Source organism: Euleptes europaea, chromosome 10 (genome assembly GCF_029931775.1).
Source record: "Euleptes europaea isolate rEulEur1 chromosome 10, rEulEur1.hap1, whole genome shotgun sequence".
Taxonomy (NCBI): Eukaryota; Metazoa; Chordata; class Lepidosauria; order Squamata; family Sphaerodactylidae; genus Euleptes; species Euleptes europaea.
In genome coordinates, this window is record NC_079321.1 from 52,375,524 (window position 1) to 52,391,344 (window position 15,821).

At 45.6% G+C, this 15,821-nt stretch overlaps 1 protein-coding gene across 7 annotated transcripts in view; it reads right to left on the minus strand.

Moving 5' to 3' along the window:
• SYNCRIP (synaptotagmin binding cytoplasmic RNA interacting protein) overlaps positions 1–13,371 on the minus strand; it is a 17,913-nt gene extending 4,542 nt beyond the window's left edge. For all 7 annotated transcript variants that reach the window (XM_056856503.1, XM_056856502.1, XM_056856501.1 and 4 more), the window contains exons 1-10: positions 13,214–13,371; positions 12,482–12,600; positions 12,238–12,336; positions 11,653–11,766; positions 11,232–11,408; positions 9,287–9,422; positions 8,350–8,555; positions 7,751–7,900; positions 6,374–6,495; positions 1–293 (exon numbers count right to left, since the gene is read on the minus strand). The exon at positions 1–293 is cut by the window's left edge. In XM_056856503.1, coding sequence (XP_056712481.1) covers positions 1–293; positions 6,374–6,495; positions 7,751–7,900; positions 8,350–8,555; positions 9,287–9,422; positions 11,232–11,408; positions 11,653–11,766; positions 12,238–12,336; positions 12,482–12,600; positions 13,214–13,361 — 1,564 coding nt within the window. In that variant the 5' untranslated portion in view covers positions 13,362–13,371. The remainder of the gene's footprint in view (positions 294–6,373; positions 6,496–7,750; positions 7,901–8,349; positions 8,556–9,286; positions 9,423–11,231; positions 11,409–11,652; positions 11,767–12,237; positions 12,337–12,481; positions 12,601–13,213) is intronic.
• Positions 13,372–15,821: the final 2,450 nt, after the last annotated feature.

Here is a 15,821-nt window from a genome sequence, read left to right on the forward strand (position 1 = left end):
GTGCATAGCCGGCTCTGCCACGGGGAGGAGCAGCCCCGCGACCTCTGGAAAGAGCAGCACCCCTTGCTCCTCTACCACCCCTTCCTCTAGCTCCAACTTGAAAATCTTCATAACCATAGTACGGATCTTCATATCCACCACGATAGTTATGGTAATCATAGCCATAATAATCATAATAATCTTCATATCCATAGTAGTCAGGGGGATATCCATAGCCACCTCTACCTCCTCGTCCACGACCTCTCGTTGGTGGGGGCATATGAGGTGGACCATAGTAGTAATAATCATCATACCTGCAAGAGAAGTACAACTTTAAATCCTGTCGCAAACAGTAAATGCCACCCTAAGGTTAATTCATGTATGAAAAGTTTTTACCCCCAAATTTATAACCTGGCTAAGTATCCTATTTGTTACAATTAAAAAATATAATGCAACAGGTGAAGGACTCACAAAGCATTCTGGATCAAATATAATTTACTTTTCATAATCATAATGCAGGAGCCTCCATGTATGATAAACCAAGATTAAACTGACGTTTGCCTGTTTTATGACACACCAAGAATGAATAACTTTAAGAAATAATAAGGCTTGGCTTCCTGTCCTGAAAACCTCCAGACTAACAAAGACTACAGTCCACAATAGCCATGCAGATTAGCTTTGGATTTCACACATTAACAGATCACTTCAGGATACAATGGTTCCATATTAACATACCACACCCTCTTTAGCACATTATCTTGATACTTACAGGACAATGATTAGCACATGACCTTTGATACTTTTTGCAGGACAATGATTCAGCTCAACCCAACCCCTTTCTGACTATATATTACTCTTCCTACACACTTGACACTGAGAGACACTGTCCTTCAGTGTTACTCCTCTGAAGATGCCTGCCACAGCTGCTGGCGAAATGTCAGGAAAGAAAATACCAAGACCACAGTTACACAGCCCGGATAACCCAAAAGAACCAGTAATCTTTCTGATTGTTATAATCCCCCCCCATTGTTCCTGAAAATTGTACTTTGGCCTCAAAATTAGAGATCAAGCTTTATATTACTGTTGATTCAAAGTCCCTTCCACTAAGGAGAAATATAAAAGCAATATGCAGATTACAAAAGGAGTTGCTTAAGTTCCCCAAAAATTGACACAAGTTTTCCTTAGAGCCATGACCACAAAAATGTAAACTATGTGGATCTACTTCATACCCTTTTTAGAGTAATAATTTGGGGTTTAAAGTCTTTACAATTAACAGTCAGTATAAATATCTGTAGAGTAATTACGAACGTAACTACTAGCTTTGTTTTACAGTGCTTGAAAAAAAATACCCGTATTTTCCGGCGTACAAGACGACTGGGCGTATAAGACGACCCCCCATTTTTACAGTTAAAATATAGAGTTTGGGATTGTCCCGAGTCCACGGCCTAGGGCCGGCCCTCGGGACTGCGCCCCAACCCCGCGGCCATCCCCGGTCCTCCTGGGGCGGCTCAACCCCCGGGGAAACAACACCACTTACCGGGGCGGGAGAAAGAGGGGGTGGGGGTGGCCGGACGAGCTGGCAGCGCGCCAGGAGGCGGCGCTGGCGGGAGGAACAGGAGGAGGCCGGGGGCCGACCTCCCGGCATGGAAGAGTGTGTGCCGACCCGGCCCGAGCAAATCCTGGAGGCGAGACGGGGAGGGAGCCTCCCCGGGCAGCGGGAGCCCCACAGCCAGAGACTCAGCCCCGGGCTCCGGTGGGAGGGTGGGAGCCCGAAGCAGCGGGACGTGGCTCTCGATGGGAGTCGGCGAGGGGAGAAGGGAGCGGGGAAGAAGAGGGGGACGGGGGCGAGAGTAAGGGCCCTTGAGAAGGGCGAGGCTAAAGGCGAGGGGAGGACTGAGCCGACGGCCCACGGAGGGCGGGGCTAAAGGAGGGTTTGGAGGGGAGGGAAGCCCATAAAGACAGAAGCTGAAGCGGAGGCCGGGGAGGAAAGGGGGCATGTTGGGTGTGCTAGGCGGCAGCCAAAACACCCTGTGCCGGGAGAAGAGAATGGCCACCCCAACCCCGGCCAGCCGGCCAGCCAGCCGCCTGCCTGCCTTGCACTGCCGCTGGAGCGCAGCCGAGCACTTCCCTCCGTGCACCCCGGCGCGCCTGGCTCCGACTCCGAGCTGGGCAGTGAGCGCCCTCGCCGGGCTCGCCTCCCCTCCCTCCTCCGGCGGACATGGACAGAGCGGAGGCGGCTCCCCAGGCAGATTCTCCAGTCCGGCTCGGAATTCAGCATCCGGCGTACAAGACGACCCCCGGCGTATAAGACGACCCCCGACTTTTGAGAAGATTTTCCTGGGTTAAAAAGTAGTCTTATATGCCAGAAAATACAGTACTTCAACTAAAGCAGCTGATACACAAGCCATAGCTGGTGTAATGCAATTTATGTGGGGCTGCCTTTGAAAATGGATCTGTCCAAAATGCAGCAGCCAGGCTGTTGAGGTGCTGAAAAATCTATACTGGCTGCCCATTTGTTTCCAGGCACATTCAAAGAGCCGATTCTTACCTTTAAAGCCCTAAATGGCTCTGCGCCAGAATACTGAAGGACCATCTCCATCCAGCATGTCACTTAAGATTTGCTTCACCAGCACTATTCTCTGTGCCCCCCTACAGGTGAGCCAGGTGGCAACCAGATAGTGTTTTTTCAGTAGTGGCATCTCACCTGTGGAATGCTCTTTCTCTTAAGGCCCGCCTGACACCTGTGATGCTTTCTTTTAGGTGCCAAGCCAAGATGTTTCTGTTCTACCTAGGCTTTTAATTAAGGGGGTGATTTTTAAATACTGTTATGACATAGAAACTATTTTAAGACATCTGTAACCTGCTGGGCAGGGGCTTTTTAAATGCTGTAATTTAAATAATATCTTAATGTTTAGGGGTTTTTATAAGCCTCCTTGGGCAGGTTCCCAGAGAGGCAGCATAAAAATGTTCTAAATGAGATAAGTACTAAATGTCGCCCGTGTTCTAGAGCATTTACATAAACAGTGTCATGAAGTTTAATATCAGTTTGACTGGATTTTTGAAGGGGAAGGGAAGTTAAAATGCAATAAGAGGGAAATAAAAAATGGATCCATAAATGTAGCTGACGCTTAGAAGATGAAAGAGACAAATATAAGTAACTGAATAAAGCTTTACCTATGAGGGACCCACTATAGCAAAGGCTTGATTATTAGCAGGAAAATCAAACTCAAATTTGTTGCTCGAAACAATCAATATGACCACAGACGAAGTGCGTACAACCAAGATTCAGCCTGGTGATTTATGGTGAACTGCAAGAGACTGGAAAGAACTATGGAATGTTCCATTCTTGAGCAAGGTGATTGAACAGGTGGGGGCTTAACAACTCCAAGCTTTTCTGGATAAAGAAAATTGTTTAGACCCCTTCCAGTCAGGGTTATGGGATTGAAACAGCCCTGATGTAGGGCTGGCACCAGGAGATGGACAGGAGTGCAACTCTGTTGATCCTCCTGGACCTCTCAGCAGTTTTTGATACCATCGATCATGGTATACTTCTGGATCGCCTATCTGGACTAGGATGGGAAGGCACTGTTCTGCGATGGTTCCAGTCCTACCTGGAGGGAACATGCCAGAAGGTGGGCTGGGGTACTGCTGCTCAGCTCCTTGGCCTGTGGGGTCCCATCTTGTCCCCTGTTCTCTTTAACATCTACATGAAACTGCTGGGTGAGGTCATCCGGAGATATAGGCTGTCACCAATGTGAGAGTGACACTCAGTTCTTATCTCACACTTGTAGCTGATCCCAGGGAGGCAGCAGAAACCTTGAATCAGTGCCTGAAAGCAGTTTAACAAGATGAAGTGCTACTGGTGGGTGGAAGGTCTGACCCAGGATTGAAGGTGTCACCCACTCTGAATGAGGTTGCACTCCCCTTGAAGGGACAGGTCCATAGTCTAGGGGTGCCCAGGCCTCCTGCTGGATAAGTAGGTGGCAGCTGAGGCCAGGAGTGCCTTTTGCCAGCTTAATTAATTAGCCAGGTAATTAGCCAGCTGGGGCCATTCCTGGACAGAAAAGATCTGGCCACAGTGGTGCATGCCCTCATTACATCTAGATTAGATTACTGCAATGCACTCTATTTGGGGCTGCCCTTGAAAAGTGTTCAGAAACTTTAAGTGGTACAGAATGCAGCAGCCAGGATGTTGAATGGAATAGGTCGTAGGGATCATATCACTCCAGTCTTGGCCCATCTACACTGGCTTCCAATTTGTTTCTGGGCACAATTCAAGGTGCCAGTCTTGGCCTTCAAAGCCCTATATGGTTTGGGACCAATATACCTGAAGTACTGCCTACTCACTTATGAACGCATCTGACCATTATGGTAATCTTCGGGGCTCTGGCTTCAAGTGCCCTCTGCCTTCTGAGAGTAGGTAGGTGGCAACCCAACCAGTCACACCCCTAAAATGAGCTCCCTGGCTTGGGGAGTTTGTAACATATACAAGGAGAAGTTCAGCCAACAAGACGTATGGCCACCATATTCATGGCAACGAAGAAAACCTAACTTCAGAGTTGTTTTACACTTGAAGCAGGCCTATACGTTCACAAAAAATATGAAGAGAATTGTGACCTCCCCCAGTATGGGGAGGGGTGAACTGTCAAAATAGAAATATTAATGGGACTGGAACTAGCTGTGGCTCCCTTGCACATGCCTCCCCCAACATACACTTTGCTACAGCAAACATTAAATACTCATAAATGTGCCTCAAAGTGAAAAGCTACTCACAGGCTCTAATCCTAAACTTGTATATTAGAGATTGCAATTTTATTCTACAAAGAAAATGAAGACAAAAAAAGTTCAAAACAGAAGGAAACCAGACTTAACAGTCAACAACTCCCATTGCTTGTGTAAGACCTTTAACAGCCTATTTGTATGCATGTTTACTCAATGGGACATACTTTCAACCATGCATACAAATGCATTGTGGGTATTCTAAAGAAAATGATACATACTTGGTTAACAATTATAACCATAGAAGATATGACCAAATTATTCACTAGCAACAAACAGGTCAAGGAAATTATAAAATACAAAAATTTCCATAACCAGAGCTGGAGTGATAGCAATTTGAGGCCCTGTCAACTGTATGCCTCTACTGCTCTTAGCAGAATTAGCTAGACATTCACCTTCTCTACTTCAGGAAAAAGCAGCAGTTGCCTGACATATACACACACACATGACCAAGCAGGGATCACTGGGGGGGGGGGGGGGGAGGTAGTTGTGGATTTCCTGAGTTGTACAGGGGGTGTGACCAGATGACCCCTGAGGTCCTTCTTTCCTTCCCATTCATCAACCAACCTCCCTTTTATCTGCCCCCTCCCAGTCTTCAGCTTTATTTATTAACTTCATTTATACCCTGCCTTTCTCCCCAACGGGGACCAATAATACCTTCCTTCATCCTCCATTTTATCATTGCAACAACTTCTGAGATAGATTAGGCTGAGAGGGGCCCAAGGTCACCCAGCAAGCTTCCATGGCAGAGTGTGGAGTCTCCCATATCCTAGCCTATACGATACTGGCTCTCAGCTCTCCTTCCTAACCTCCTCCGGCAATCTCTCCCTGGAAAAAACCTGGCCGCGTTACAGAAGTCATACGGTAGCAAGTCATTCCGATGAGTTGTAGGGTGGCCACTGCTGGCCACGGCCCAGTAATGAAAATTGTGTGGTATCAAGTCATAAAGTAATACTTGGGGAAGCCGTGCGCATTGCATGGTAGCAAAATGTCCAGTGGCTGCCGCTGGGCCTTCCCTCCTGGGCAGGATGGGAAACAGATACACTGGGATGCTGAAGTAGCCTTGAAAAGGGCCTGCCCTCTTGCCATTTACTAACAGAAACCAAGATTTGAGTACTGGCAATATTTGCCAAGCAACTCCCACAACGGCCACAGATTTCAGTGGACATTCATTTCTTAGAGGTACAAGTGCTGTGTTTATTCTTTTAAGGGCAACAACCCTAAAAAAATATATTTTAATTTCAGTTTTTTTACAAACTGGGGTTTAAAGTTCGTGGAATGATCTGTATTGCCTGTTCATTGTTCCAGCCTCAGGATTTAAGCATCCACAGATGGGGCTATGTTAATAGATACATTGATACTCCACTTTCCTCCACAGGGAGCGCTCACATACTCAATGCTATCCTTACAACAACTCTTTTAGGTAGGTTAGGCTGAGATTTAGTGGCCCCAGGCCTCCCAGCAAGCTTCCATCCCAGAGGGGAGATTCAAACCAGATCCTCCCAGAGTCTAGTCCAGCACTTAGAAAATTAATTATTAGACAAAGACAAACATTTCTAAGCCACAATATGCAATTTGGCTCAAGTGCATCCAAATCCAAGACTTCAGAACTTACATTTGATTTTTAGCAGCTTGTCTCTGTGCTTTTCGTTCTTTCCTTTTTTGATCCGGTGGCTTTGCAAAAACGATTTCAATATTTTCTCCTTCTAAATCTTTGCCATTCATTCCTTCCATTGCCTAAATCACAGTTGAGAAAAAGCTAATTATAATGAATTCCTAGAGAAACTTTTATTCAGACAATGTGCAAAATAGGAGATGAACACAGGCAACATGAACAGTAAGTATAGGACAGAAAAGAAATTATTAGAACTATATTTAAAACATTTTAACTATATTTAAAACATTTTAACTATATTTAAAACATTAAAACAGGGCATTTAAAACTCTACTTCCTGTCCCCAAGAGACCATTTTAGCTTTGCAAGTGTAGATTTTCAGGTTATTAGCCACCATAAGGACTGGAAGCCAAGGTTACAGCAGACTCTGTGCTAGAAAGCAAACACCTGAAATAAAACAAGATATACTATCTCATCTCTAGCAACTATGAAACTGTGTACATTATTAGAAGGGTATGTACAGGGGACTTGGATTAAATTTGTACGTTACAGAGGACAATATCTGCAAACCAGGAGGCAGAATTTCAAGTTAGGTATAGTGAATTTAGGCTAGAAGTAACAATATTTCATCCTGTAACTGCTTTTTTTTTTGCCATCAAGTCACAGCTGACTTATGGCAACCCTGTAGTTTTTAAGGCAAGAGACGTTCAGAAGTGGTTTGCCACTGCCTGTCTCTGCGTCACGCCCCTGGTATTCCTTGGAGGTCTCCCATCCAATTACTTCCCAGGGCCGAGGCTGAGAGTGTGCGACTGGCCCAAGATCACCCAGCAAGTTTCTATGGCAGAGCGAGAATTCAAACCTGAGTTTCTCAATCGGAGACCAACGCTTTAACCACTACACTACGCTGGCTCTCGTAAGTGTTAGTGGATCGCTTTTGCACCAAAAGTGTAGCTGACTGCTTGGGTCATGAAAGTTCTTGGGAGATGATTCCACAAGGCTCCTCTTACTTGAGAACGTGGCACAAATGACTTGGTTGAAACCATCTGGATTTACTGTCCTAACAAAACATTCGTCTGTTTTTGTTCACTTTTACTCTCTCCTGGAAGTGTATCAAATCAAAGTACCTTAAGCCAAACATAGACTGTAAATTTTTCAGGGAATAATGAGTGACCAAAATAGCTTCAGAAGCAGACATGATCAACATAATGAGGTAAGAAAATGAAAGCTACCAACTGACCTAAAGACAATAGGTGGTAATAAGTTCCAAGCTCCTCTGAACATGAACAGCATATTTCTCTCATTTAAGAGAACATAAGTGGATATAGTACAAAACGAATAACTTTTAATTGCTATCTCCTTTGGGCTCCCCAAACCTACCTTTACAGCACCATCACGTTCATCAAAATGAATGAACGCATAATCTTTTAGCTTCTTCACTCGCTCCAGTTTTCCAAACTGACTAAAGGCCTTTTCTAGAATTTCCTCTGTGACTGAATTTGCAAGGTTTCGCACAAACAAGACTTTCACCTAAAAATAAGAAATCAAGAATTAATTTGGAGAACAATTTTGCTTGTTTCTTTGCAATAGTGTGACTACAATGGTATGCTTGTGAGATATGCCAGTTTACAGATCTGGCTTGAAATTCTGGTTCTCATCTTGAAATCTCTGTTGTAAAAATGTTCCACCAAACTTTTCAAAGCATCATAAAAAAAAAACACATACACACAGCTTGGGTAGTTCAAACTAATATTTTAACTATCATTTCTACATAATTATTCTATGACTGGCAAATACTGCAGAACAGGCTTAGGAATGTACATTTAGAAGTGTAATTATTTCTACAAAACTTGCCATTTGAAACACAATGCACTTCAAAGCACTATTACTCTACCTATTAAATACCAGCTGTCATTTTGACAGGTTGCCAAAAACATTTGCAAATTAAGTTTATTTTTCTATTTCTCTACTTATCCTACCTTTGCCATAACTTCTGGATCTGGATCTTCTATAGGATCAGCCCATTCTACTGTAACGACATTTCCCCAGACTTTCACTTTTCCGCTCATTAATCTACGCCTCGCTTGAGCTGCTGTTTTATGATCTTCATACTCAAGAAAACAAAAACCTCGATTCTTTTTCTTGTCATCAGGCTGATGATACAGTATTACATCTGTAAGACCCTCTGAAATTGAAGCCAACCAGATATGTTTAGTTAATCCATCAAACAAACTTTCACAAAGGTCTGAATGACGAAGCAGATTCCAAAATTCTGGCATGGAGGAACCGAAAGGTAAAGGAAATTTGTAAGGTGGAGGATTGCAAGCAGCCAAGAAGGCCCCTAAGAGGTGTGGTGCCATGGTTATACCACTGAGCCATTAGCAGGGAGACTTGCTTTCCCTATTCAGCCATGAAGCTCACTTTGTGACCTTGGGATGATCCCATTCTCTCACCCCCACCTACCTCAAAAGGCTATGATAAAATGGAGGAGGGCACAACCATGTAGTCCCCCACCTAAACTAGCAACAGAAATAAAGGACAAAAAAATTAAATATTCTCTTTGCTGTTTCTTCATCTACCATTATGCAATGAAAGCCAGAAAAATATTTCCTTCATTAAGGAAAACTTACAACGAGCCACACACTACTGAGGAAGAAAAGCATGGTGTAAATTACTCTAGATAGGCTTCCTTGAGCAAGGCTTAAGATCCTGGCATGACAGCCCAGATGCATCAACACCCAGACATTGCTTCCACCTCTACTATTTTCCACATGTTCATTATTATTCATGATCTCAGTTTAGAATGCCATCATCATTCAACATCAGCCGAAAGATGGTGAAAAAAATTCATCATCGATCACTTGAGAATAAATCTTCCCTTTTATATTTACCAACCAAAAGTATCAAGCAGCTTACCTGTTACTTTGCCAAATTCTTCAACTATCTGCTCCTTGGTTTTACTCTTAGGAATAGAGCCAACGAAAAGTCTATTATTGGCTACAGAGATGCATACGCCAATGTGTTTTCCAGAACGGATTTCATGATTGTTATACTAGAAGAAAGTTATACAAGGAAGGTTATCCAAAGCAATTGATTCCTCATTTCATTTTGTTGGCTAAGTTCAGGTTTTTACTTTATTGTAAAAGGGTCAATACATGCTAACAGTTATTCACAAAACCCTTTTATAGCATGCAGTTCGGCTCACTTGCTTAAGGCATCTGGAGTTTTCAGAGCAGACATTTTCTGTAGCGCAACTGCTTTCCATGTCTGCTAGTATGTTTTCTATTGCACAGACATGTAGGCAGCCCTGTCTAAGCAGGATCTTTAACCAGACGATCTCTGGGTTTCTTCCTGCTCTAAGATTAAAAGTAACTCAGAACACCAGGTTTACAACTCTAAGTTACAAATCGAATCACCAAGTACAGACAAATCAAGCCTTTCTACTTCAGCATCAACTAGCTTTACTATGGAGGGTCCATCCTTCATATTAAGTGTTGAAAAACCTGACACTTCTAAAGCAAAACATGAACTTTCAAACAAACACATAATACTGTATTCTCTGAAATACTCATACTTTGCTTACGTTCCCAAAATACTTTGCCTTAAATTCCCAAGAAGCTACAAATCCCTCGGTTATTACAAGCCGAGAACTCACAATATCAAACTAGTGGTTCCAGGCATGGTGCACTTCTATTGCAGCCAATCCCAGCCCAAGCACAGGTCAAAACACACTGTGCTTGTCTCTACAAGACATTCTACAAATGAACAGGCCACATGCTCCTGTGCATGGCTACTGTACCATCCCCTACTTCCTAGTACGCAAGATGACATTTAGTTCTAATTGCACAAACTTGCCCTGCATAGTGTAGCAGCAAAAACCAATCTATAGGATTAAGGAGCCACGCTGTGGCAGAATTACGACAGTATCGGGGGGAGGGAGGCCTTCACAACTAACAACTTTCTAAATTAACATTTAATAAATGCAACTACATTTAACCATACAGCAAAGACAATTGGGGTCTCAAACACTGGACACATCTGCATACAACAGAAGTTTCAGTTTAAGACACCAACTGTACAACTCACTTTCAAGAAAACACTGTTCATATGAGAAATTATCGCCCATTCAGAATATCCATCAACAAGTTAACACTGGGAGTTCTTAGGACTTTATGAAATGTCTGATTAATCTTCTGACAGCGGGGAAAAAGATAACTCCAGTGTACTGGTCCAAAGTTGTCAACACCACACTTAAGTGCCAGGGAACAAAAGCAAAAAAAGGACTGCACCACTAACTCGACTAGATTCTTAAAGCATTCAATACCATCAGTTACCTAGAAAGCTATTTACTTACAGCATTTTTCTACTGCTGCACTTTCAAAAATTATACAAGAACTTGCTTTAGCCTATTATTCCTTTTGTTGTTGCTGCTGAATTAAGCATCAGTATATGCCCGATGCCACTGAGAAAGAATATCATTACTCCCAACATTTAATCTTCTAATAGAAATTATGCTGGACAGTGTCCACTGGAATGAGTCATAAAATCTTTAAAGCCACAGTTACCTTGTCATTCCAAGTCTCAGCCAAGCACTAGGTCTGAAATCTCTCCCCTCTGCCCTTTTAAGCAGCTGCAGTGCAGAGAACCCAGAAATACTAACCACCATGAAGTCAAAACTCAAGATAAAGTTATAATTTAAGTTCAGATAGTACAGTTCCACTAGAAATCAAGTTCTGCAAACGCTAAGCAACTTGAACCTATATATTAATGTAAGATGATGAGAAAGTTTCTTAGCTACTGCCAGCAGTTACAGTAATTGCTTTAAGAAGCAGCCCCAGAACACCACAATGAGAAAACTTACCAATTTAACAGCTTCTTGAGCTGCCTCTTTGTTACAAAAAGTGACAAAAGCGTATCCTCTGTTTAGACCAGTCAGTGGGTCCATCATCAAGCGTAGATCCCAAATAGGTCCAGCTTTCTCAAATAACGGGACAAGCTCATCCTCAAATAAGTCTCTTGGAATTTTACCCACAAATATCTGTAACAAAACCATTTTTTTAAAAAACACCAGAGATATTGTTTTTCACCTCTAGAGTTGCCAACCACCTGGAGGAAAAAAAAACACCCTGTCTTCTTCATTTAGTAATGTCACTACCAGGTGGTGATGTTATTTACCTACACACCTTTAAAAGTTTTATCTGCCCATTTCTACATATTAAGAAGGATATTTTTCTCTAGGTCTGTTAGCAACCCTATTTACACCCAAATATTAACTTGCTTACCTCAGTGCCAACGGAAGGCTGCTGTCCTGCATAGACAGACTCTGGGGGAGGACCACCATACTTCCTCTGTCCAGTAGTCACATCAAGCGTGTAACCCGTTCTCTCCAAAAGTGCCTTCAGATTTAAATTCAAAACGTTAAGTCATGTATAATAAATTGGTCAAAAGCCAAAAGAGAAACCAATTCTATAAATCAGGGCCCCAGCATTAAGTGTACAGAACTGCTTTAAGAAATGTTATACAAGCAGAATTGTGCTGGTGTCACAAACCCAACACAAACTCTTGTAAGATAGCACAAAAGATCTGTTTCAGGAGCAAAATATGACTCAAACATAAGCACAGAATGTGTACAAATACCTGATTCAGCTACTTCAACACAATCTTTATCAGCTTTAACAAGCTCCTGAAGAAATGTCAACCGATGCAGGACTGACCTAACGCACTTATTTTGCACATAATGCTGTTAGAAATACCCCAACACAAATTACTCTGTTATGCTAGTTATAACTACATAGACCAACAGCATTGATGAGCCAAGGAGGGAGGGAGGGGGAGAGACAGACAGAGATGCCTATAATAAAACATACCTTTATTTTTGCCTCATCTGGTCCTTTGCTAGAATCTGCCACTTTGGTCCCTCGCTGTCTGTAGGTCTTCATTACGCCACATAAAAAGGCACTTTTGTTCTTTAAAAAAAATTATCAGCTGTTATTGGACAGATTTAAGGAAGCACGAATACAATTAACATCATATCTTCCTTACTTCTATGCATTATATACATGGCTAAGAGAAGCTACTACCAACAAAAAAGCCTCCACTATAGTACTTTACCTGAACATGAGATAGATCACTGTCTTTAAATTGCTGAAGCACTGCCAATGCACCTTCTTCATTAAATTCCTTTAAAGCTTCAATAGCTCTTTCATCTAAATCACTGTGAGCAACTAACCCTAGAAAAAGAAATACTTTATTTTAGAGATTTTCAATTAGCTCATTTGTGGTATTTCAGAAACCACCACTGAACAGGCTAAATTAGGACTTTATTAAATACAAAACATGCATTAGTCAATCAAATGAATTAATCGGCAAACACATTGCATCACTTATGTCTACAGTTACTATGGAGGTGTCTATAAATCACAATGTAAGCACTCTTAAGAAACTTAAAAAGCTCAATAAATCTCTAACTCTCCAAACTGAGCTTCAGAATGTAACTGCACGCACAATAGCCTTTGCACCCAAAAACTTAACATTCTATCAAAGTTGTCACCCAGAAGAGATGCACACTATGAATACCTCATTGAACTATCCTGCGCCAAACACACGCCACTCTAATCCACTATGTATTGTTCCTAGAGCCTGATTTACAAGTTTTCCCTCACCACCACCCAATCTGGACTATCATAAGCATCACATAGCAGTTGACCATCCAAGCACTTACTGAGACGACTGCAATCCCCATAATTTTTTTTTGGAAACCACAAAAAGTTGCTATTTTAGCCCAAAGCAAGGAACGTCCAATAGAAAAATTGAAAATGTGACTTTGCAAGTTTTACATCTTACCTGCAACGTAAATTTCATCTAGTTTTTCAGCAACTTTCTGTGGTAAACCAGCATCAAGCAATGTCTGGAAATGCTCAGAATGGGAAACTGCAGCAGAAGTATCCATGGGCTCTTCAGTACCATTCCCATTAACATGTTCAGAAGCCATGTTTCCAGATATCTGTTCAAATGCAATAAGCATCATAAATTAAGCTAAAAACCTTGCCAAACAATTTGGACGTCAATATAACGCTCAAGACCTTTGGTCAAATGAGCTTATTAATAAAAGAAAAAAGGACGTCAATACATGCAGCTGCCCACTAGATGCTTGCAAAACTTAACCCACTCTCCCTACTACTTTTGAAACAGGAAAGCTTGCAAGCTTCAAAGGGAAGAAAAAAAAAAACTAGTGCAAAGGCATACTCTAGAACCACTGCCTAGGGAGGTGCGAAGGTTTTACTACAAGTGCTCCACAATCCACCAAACTCTCCGACTCGCCTCCCTTCCTCTCCCTAGCACACCCTAAAACAGCTCTAGGTAAGTTAGAAATTGGAAGAACCAAATGGCGAGAAAGAACTTGCAGACACCACGCCCGCGATGCAGCCACTGCCGTCTACTGCTACTCCTTCGCCCTGATCCAATCATTTCGGCCCATCGCATGCCACGACCACCCCTCCCCTGCCTACCCCCAGGGCACCGCTCCTTGACAGGGGCCGACCGGCAACCAAGCAAAAGGAACAAAGCGCTTCCAAAGCCGACATTTACCCCAGGTGGCAGCCGGCGCCAGAAAGCCCGAAAAAGGAACACGTGCTCGGCGCATTCAAATGTCTTACAACTTCCTCCAGCGACCAACTTCCCTCCACCCCTCCTCCGGAAAAACCAGACTTTCCCTCCCCCCTTCCTTCCCCCCCCTCCGGGAGAGGAGTTGCAACACCCTGGGCCCGATTTCGCCATAACTAGGGAAAACCGGGAAGGGGGGGGCGGCTGGGGAGAAGAAGCGGCGTGAATGCCCACGAGGACTTCCCGTGTCTCCCCGGAACAATGTGGAGAGAGACACCGACACACGGGCGTCCAGCCCTCCCCAGCTCTCCCCTCCCCCCCCCTTTGCAACGTGCAAGGCTGGCTGTACCAGACCCTCTTTCTATTCTGGCCTCGTTACGTGACCGGAGGCACGCGGCCCCCAGTCCCCGCAGCCGCTCTGGCGGCCCCGAAGCCCGTCCCCGTCCCCACCCCACCCGGGAGGCGCCTCGTGGCCAATGAATGGCGCTGCCGCCAGGACAATGAAGCAGCTGGAGCTCCCGAAGCTCCCCGGGAAGGAAGGAGGGAGGGAGGGAGAGGCAGGCGGGTGGGTTCATGACTTCCCCCCCTCCGCTCACCCACCGTGACATCTCTGTGGGTCCCGGGCCTGGTCCGCCCTGCCCCCGTCCCCGGCCATAAAAAGCCCCGCTGTGTGGGACGGGCCCGCTCGCCCCCCCTTCTTTGTCGACCCCCTTCGGAACGTCAGGCAGCCCAACCGCCGCCCCACCCCCACCCCAACCCAACCGCCGCTCAGCGGACCGCGGTACGGCCTCGCCTCTTCCCACCCCGCGCTCTCCGCCGCCTGACATGCCCTGAGCGCGGCTGCTCACCTGTGAGGGTGAGAGGGGGGGGGGAGCTGACGGCGACGCGCGGCGAGCTAAAAGGGCTCCTGAGGGGAGGGGGGCGGTGCGGGGAGGGGGGCGCGGCTGGCGCCTCAGCGGTGGCGGAGCTGCCCCGTCTCCGCTCTCGCGGCGTGTCCGGAGAATGTGCAGGAGCCTGCGTAAAATGGCGGCCGCTGGAGCGCTCACGCCGCTGCTGGCACCAACCAACCCCCAGCCCCCTTCCACTCGGCTCAGGCAGGAGGGAGGGAGGAGGCGGCGGCGGCGTCGCGCGCGCGCTGGCGTAGCCCCAGCGCCGGGGTCTCCCAGGCAGTTCCGCAGGGGTTTCGGGCCCGACCCACTACTAGGCGCTCTAGACAGTCAGGAAACTGAAGGGGGGGAGCGGGGGCGCGCGCATGCGCGAAAGGGCGGGGTCCGGTCTGTACGCGGAGAGAGCAGAAGGGAGGGAGGGATGGAGGGCGAGAGTCCCCTCCTTCCTTTAGGCAACTCTGAGTGGAGCTGGGCAGAGGCGGGGCCTCTCTTCGGGGCACGCGCTAGTTCGCGCTCTCGTTCGCAAACACGCGAGAATTGGGTCTGAGCGGCGATATTACGGGCCTTCCGCTTAAGGAGCGGATCGGTGACTACTCGTCGGGAGACTTGGGGTGGTGGGGTTGCCAGGTCCCTCTTTGCAACCGGCGGGAGATTTTTTGGGGGGGCCGGAGCCTGAGGAGGGCGGGGTTTGGGGCGGGGCTTCAATGCCATAGAGTCCCGTTGCCAAAGCGGCCATTTTCTCCAGGTGAACCGATCCCTATCGGCTGGAGATCAGTTGTAATAGCAGGAGCTCTCCAGCCACTACCTGGAGGTTGGCAACCCTATGGGGTGGGCTAGGTGCTCGCTAGATGACGCAAAAGCGCGAGGGAGCTGGGCCCTGCCGTGGCCCGGTGCCTTCCCTTCCTCGAGCAGGGAAAAAGCACGTGGAAAGATTGCAAGGAAAGGGGGTGCGAGGGCGCTGC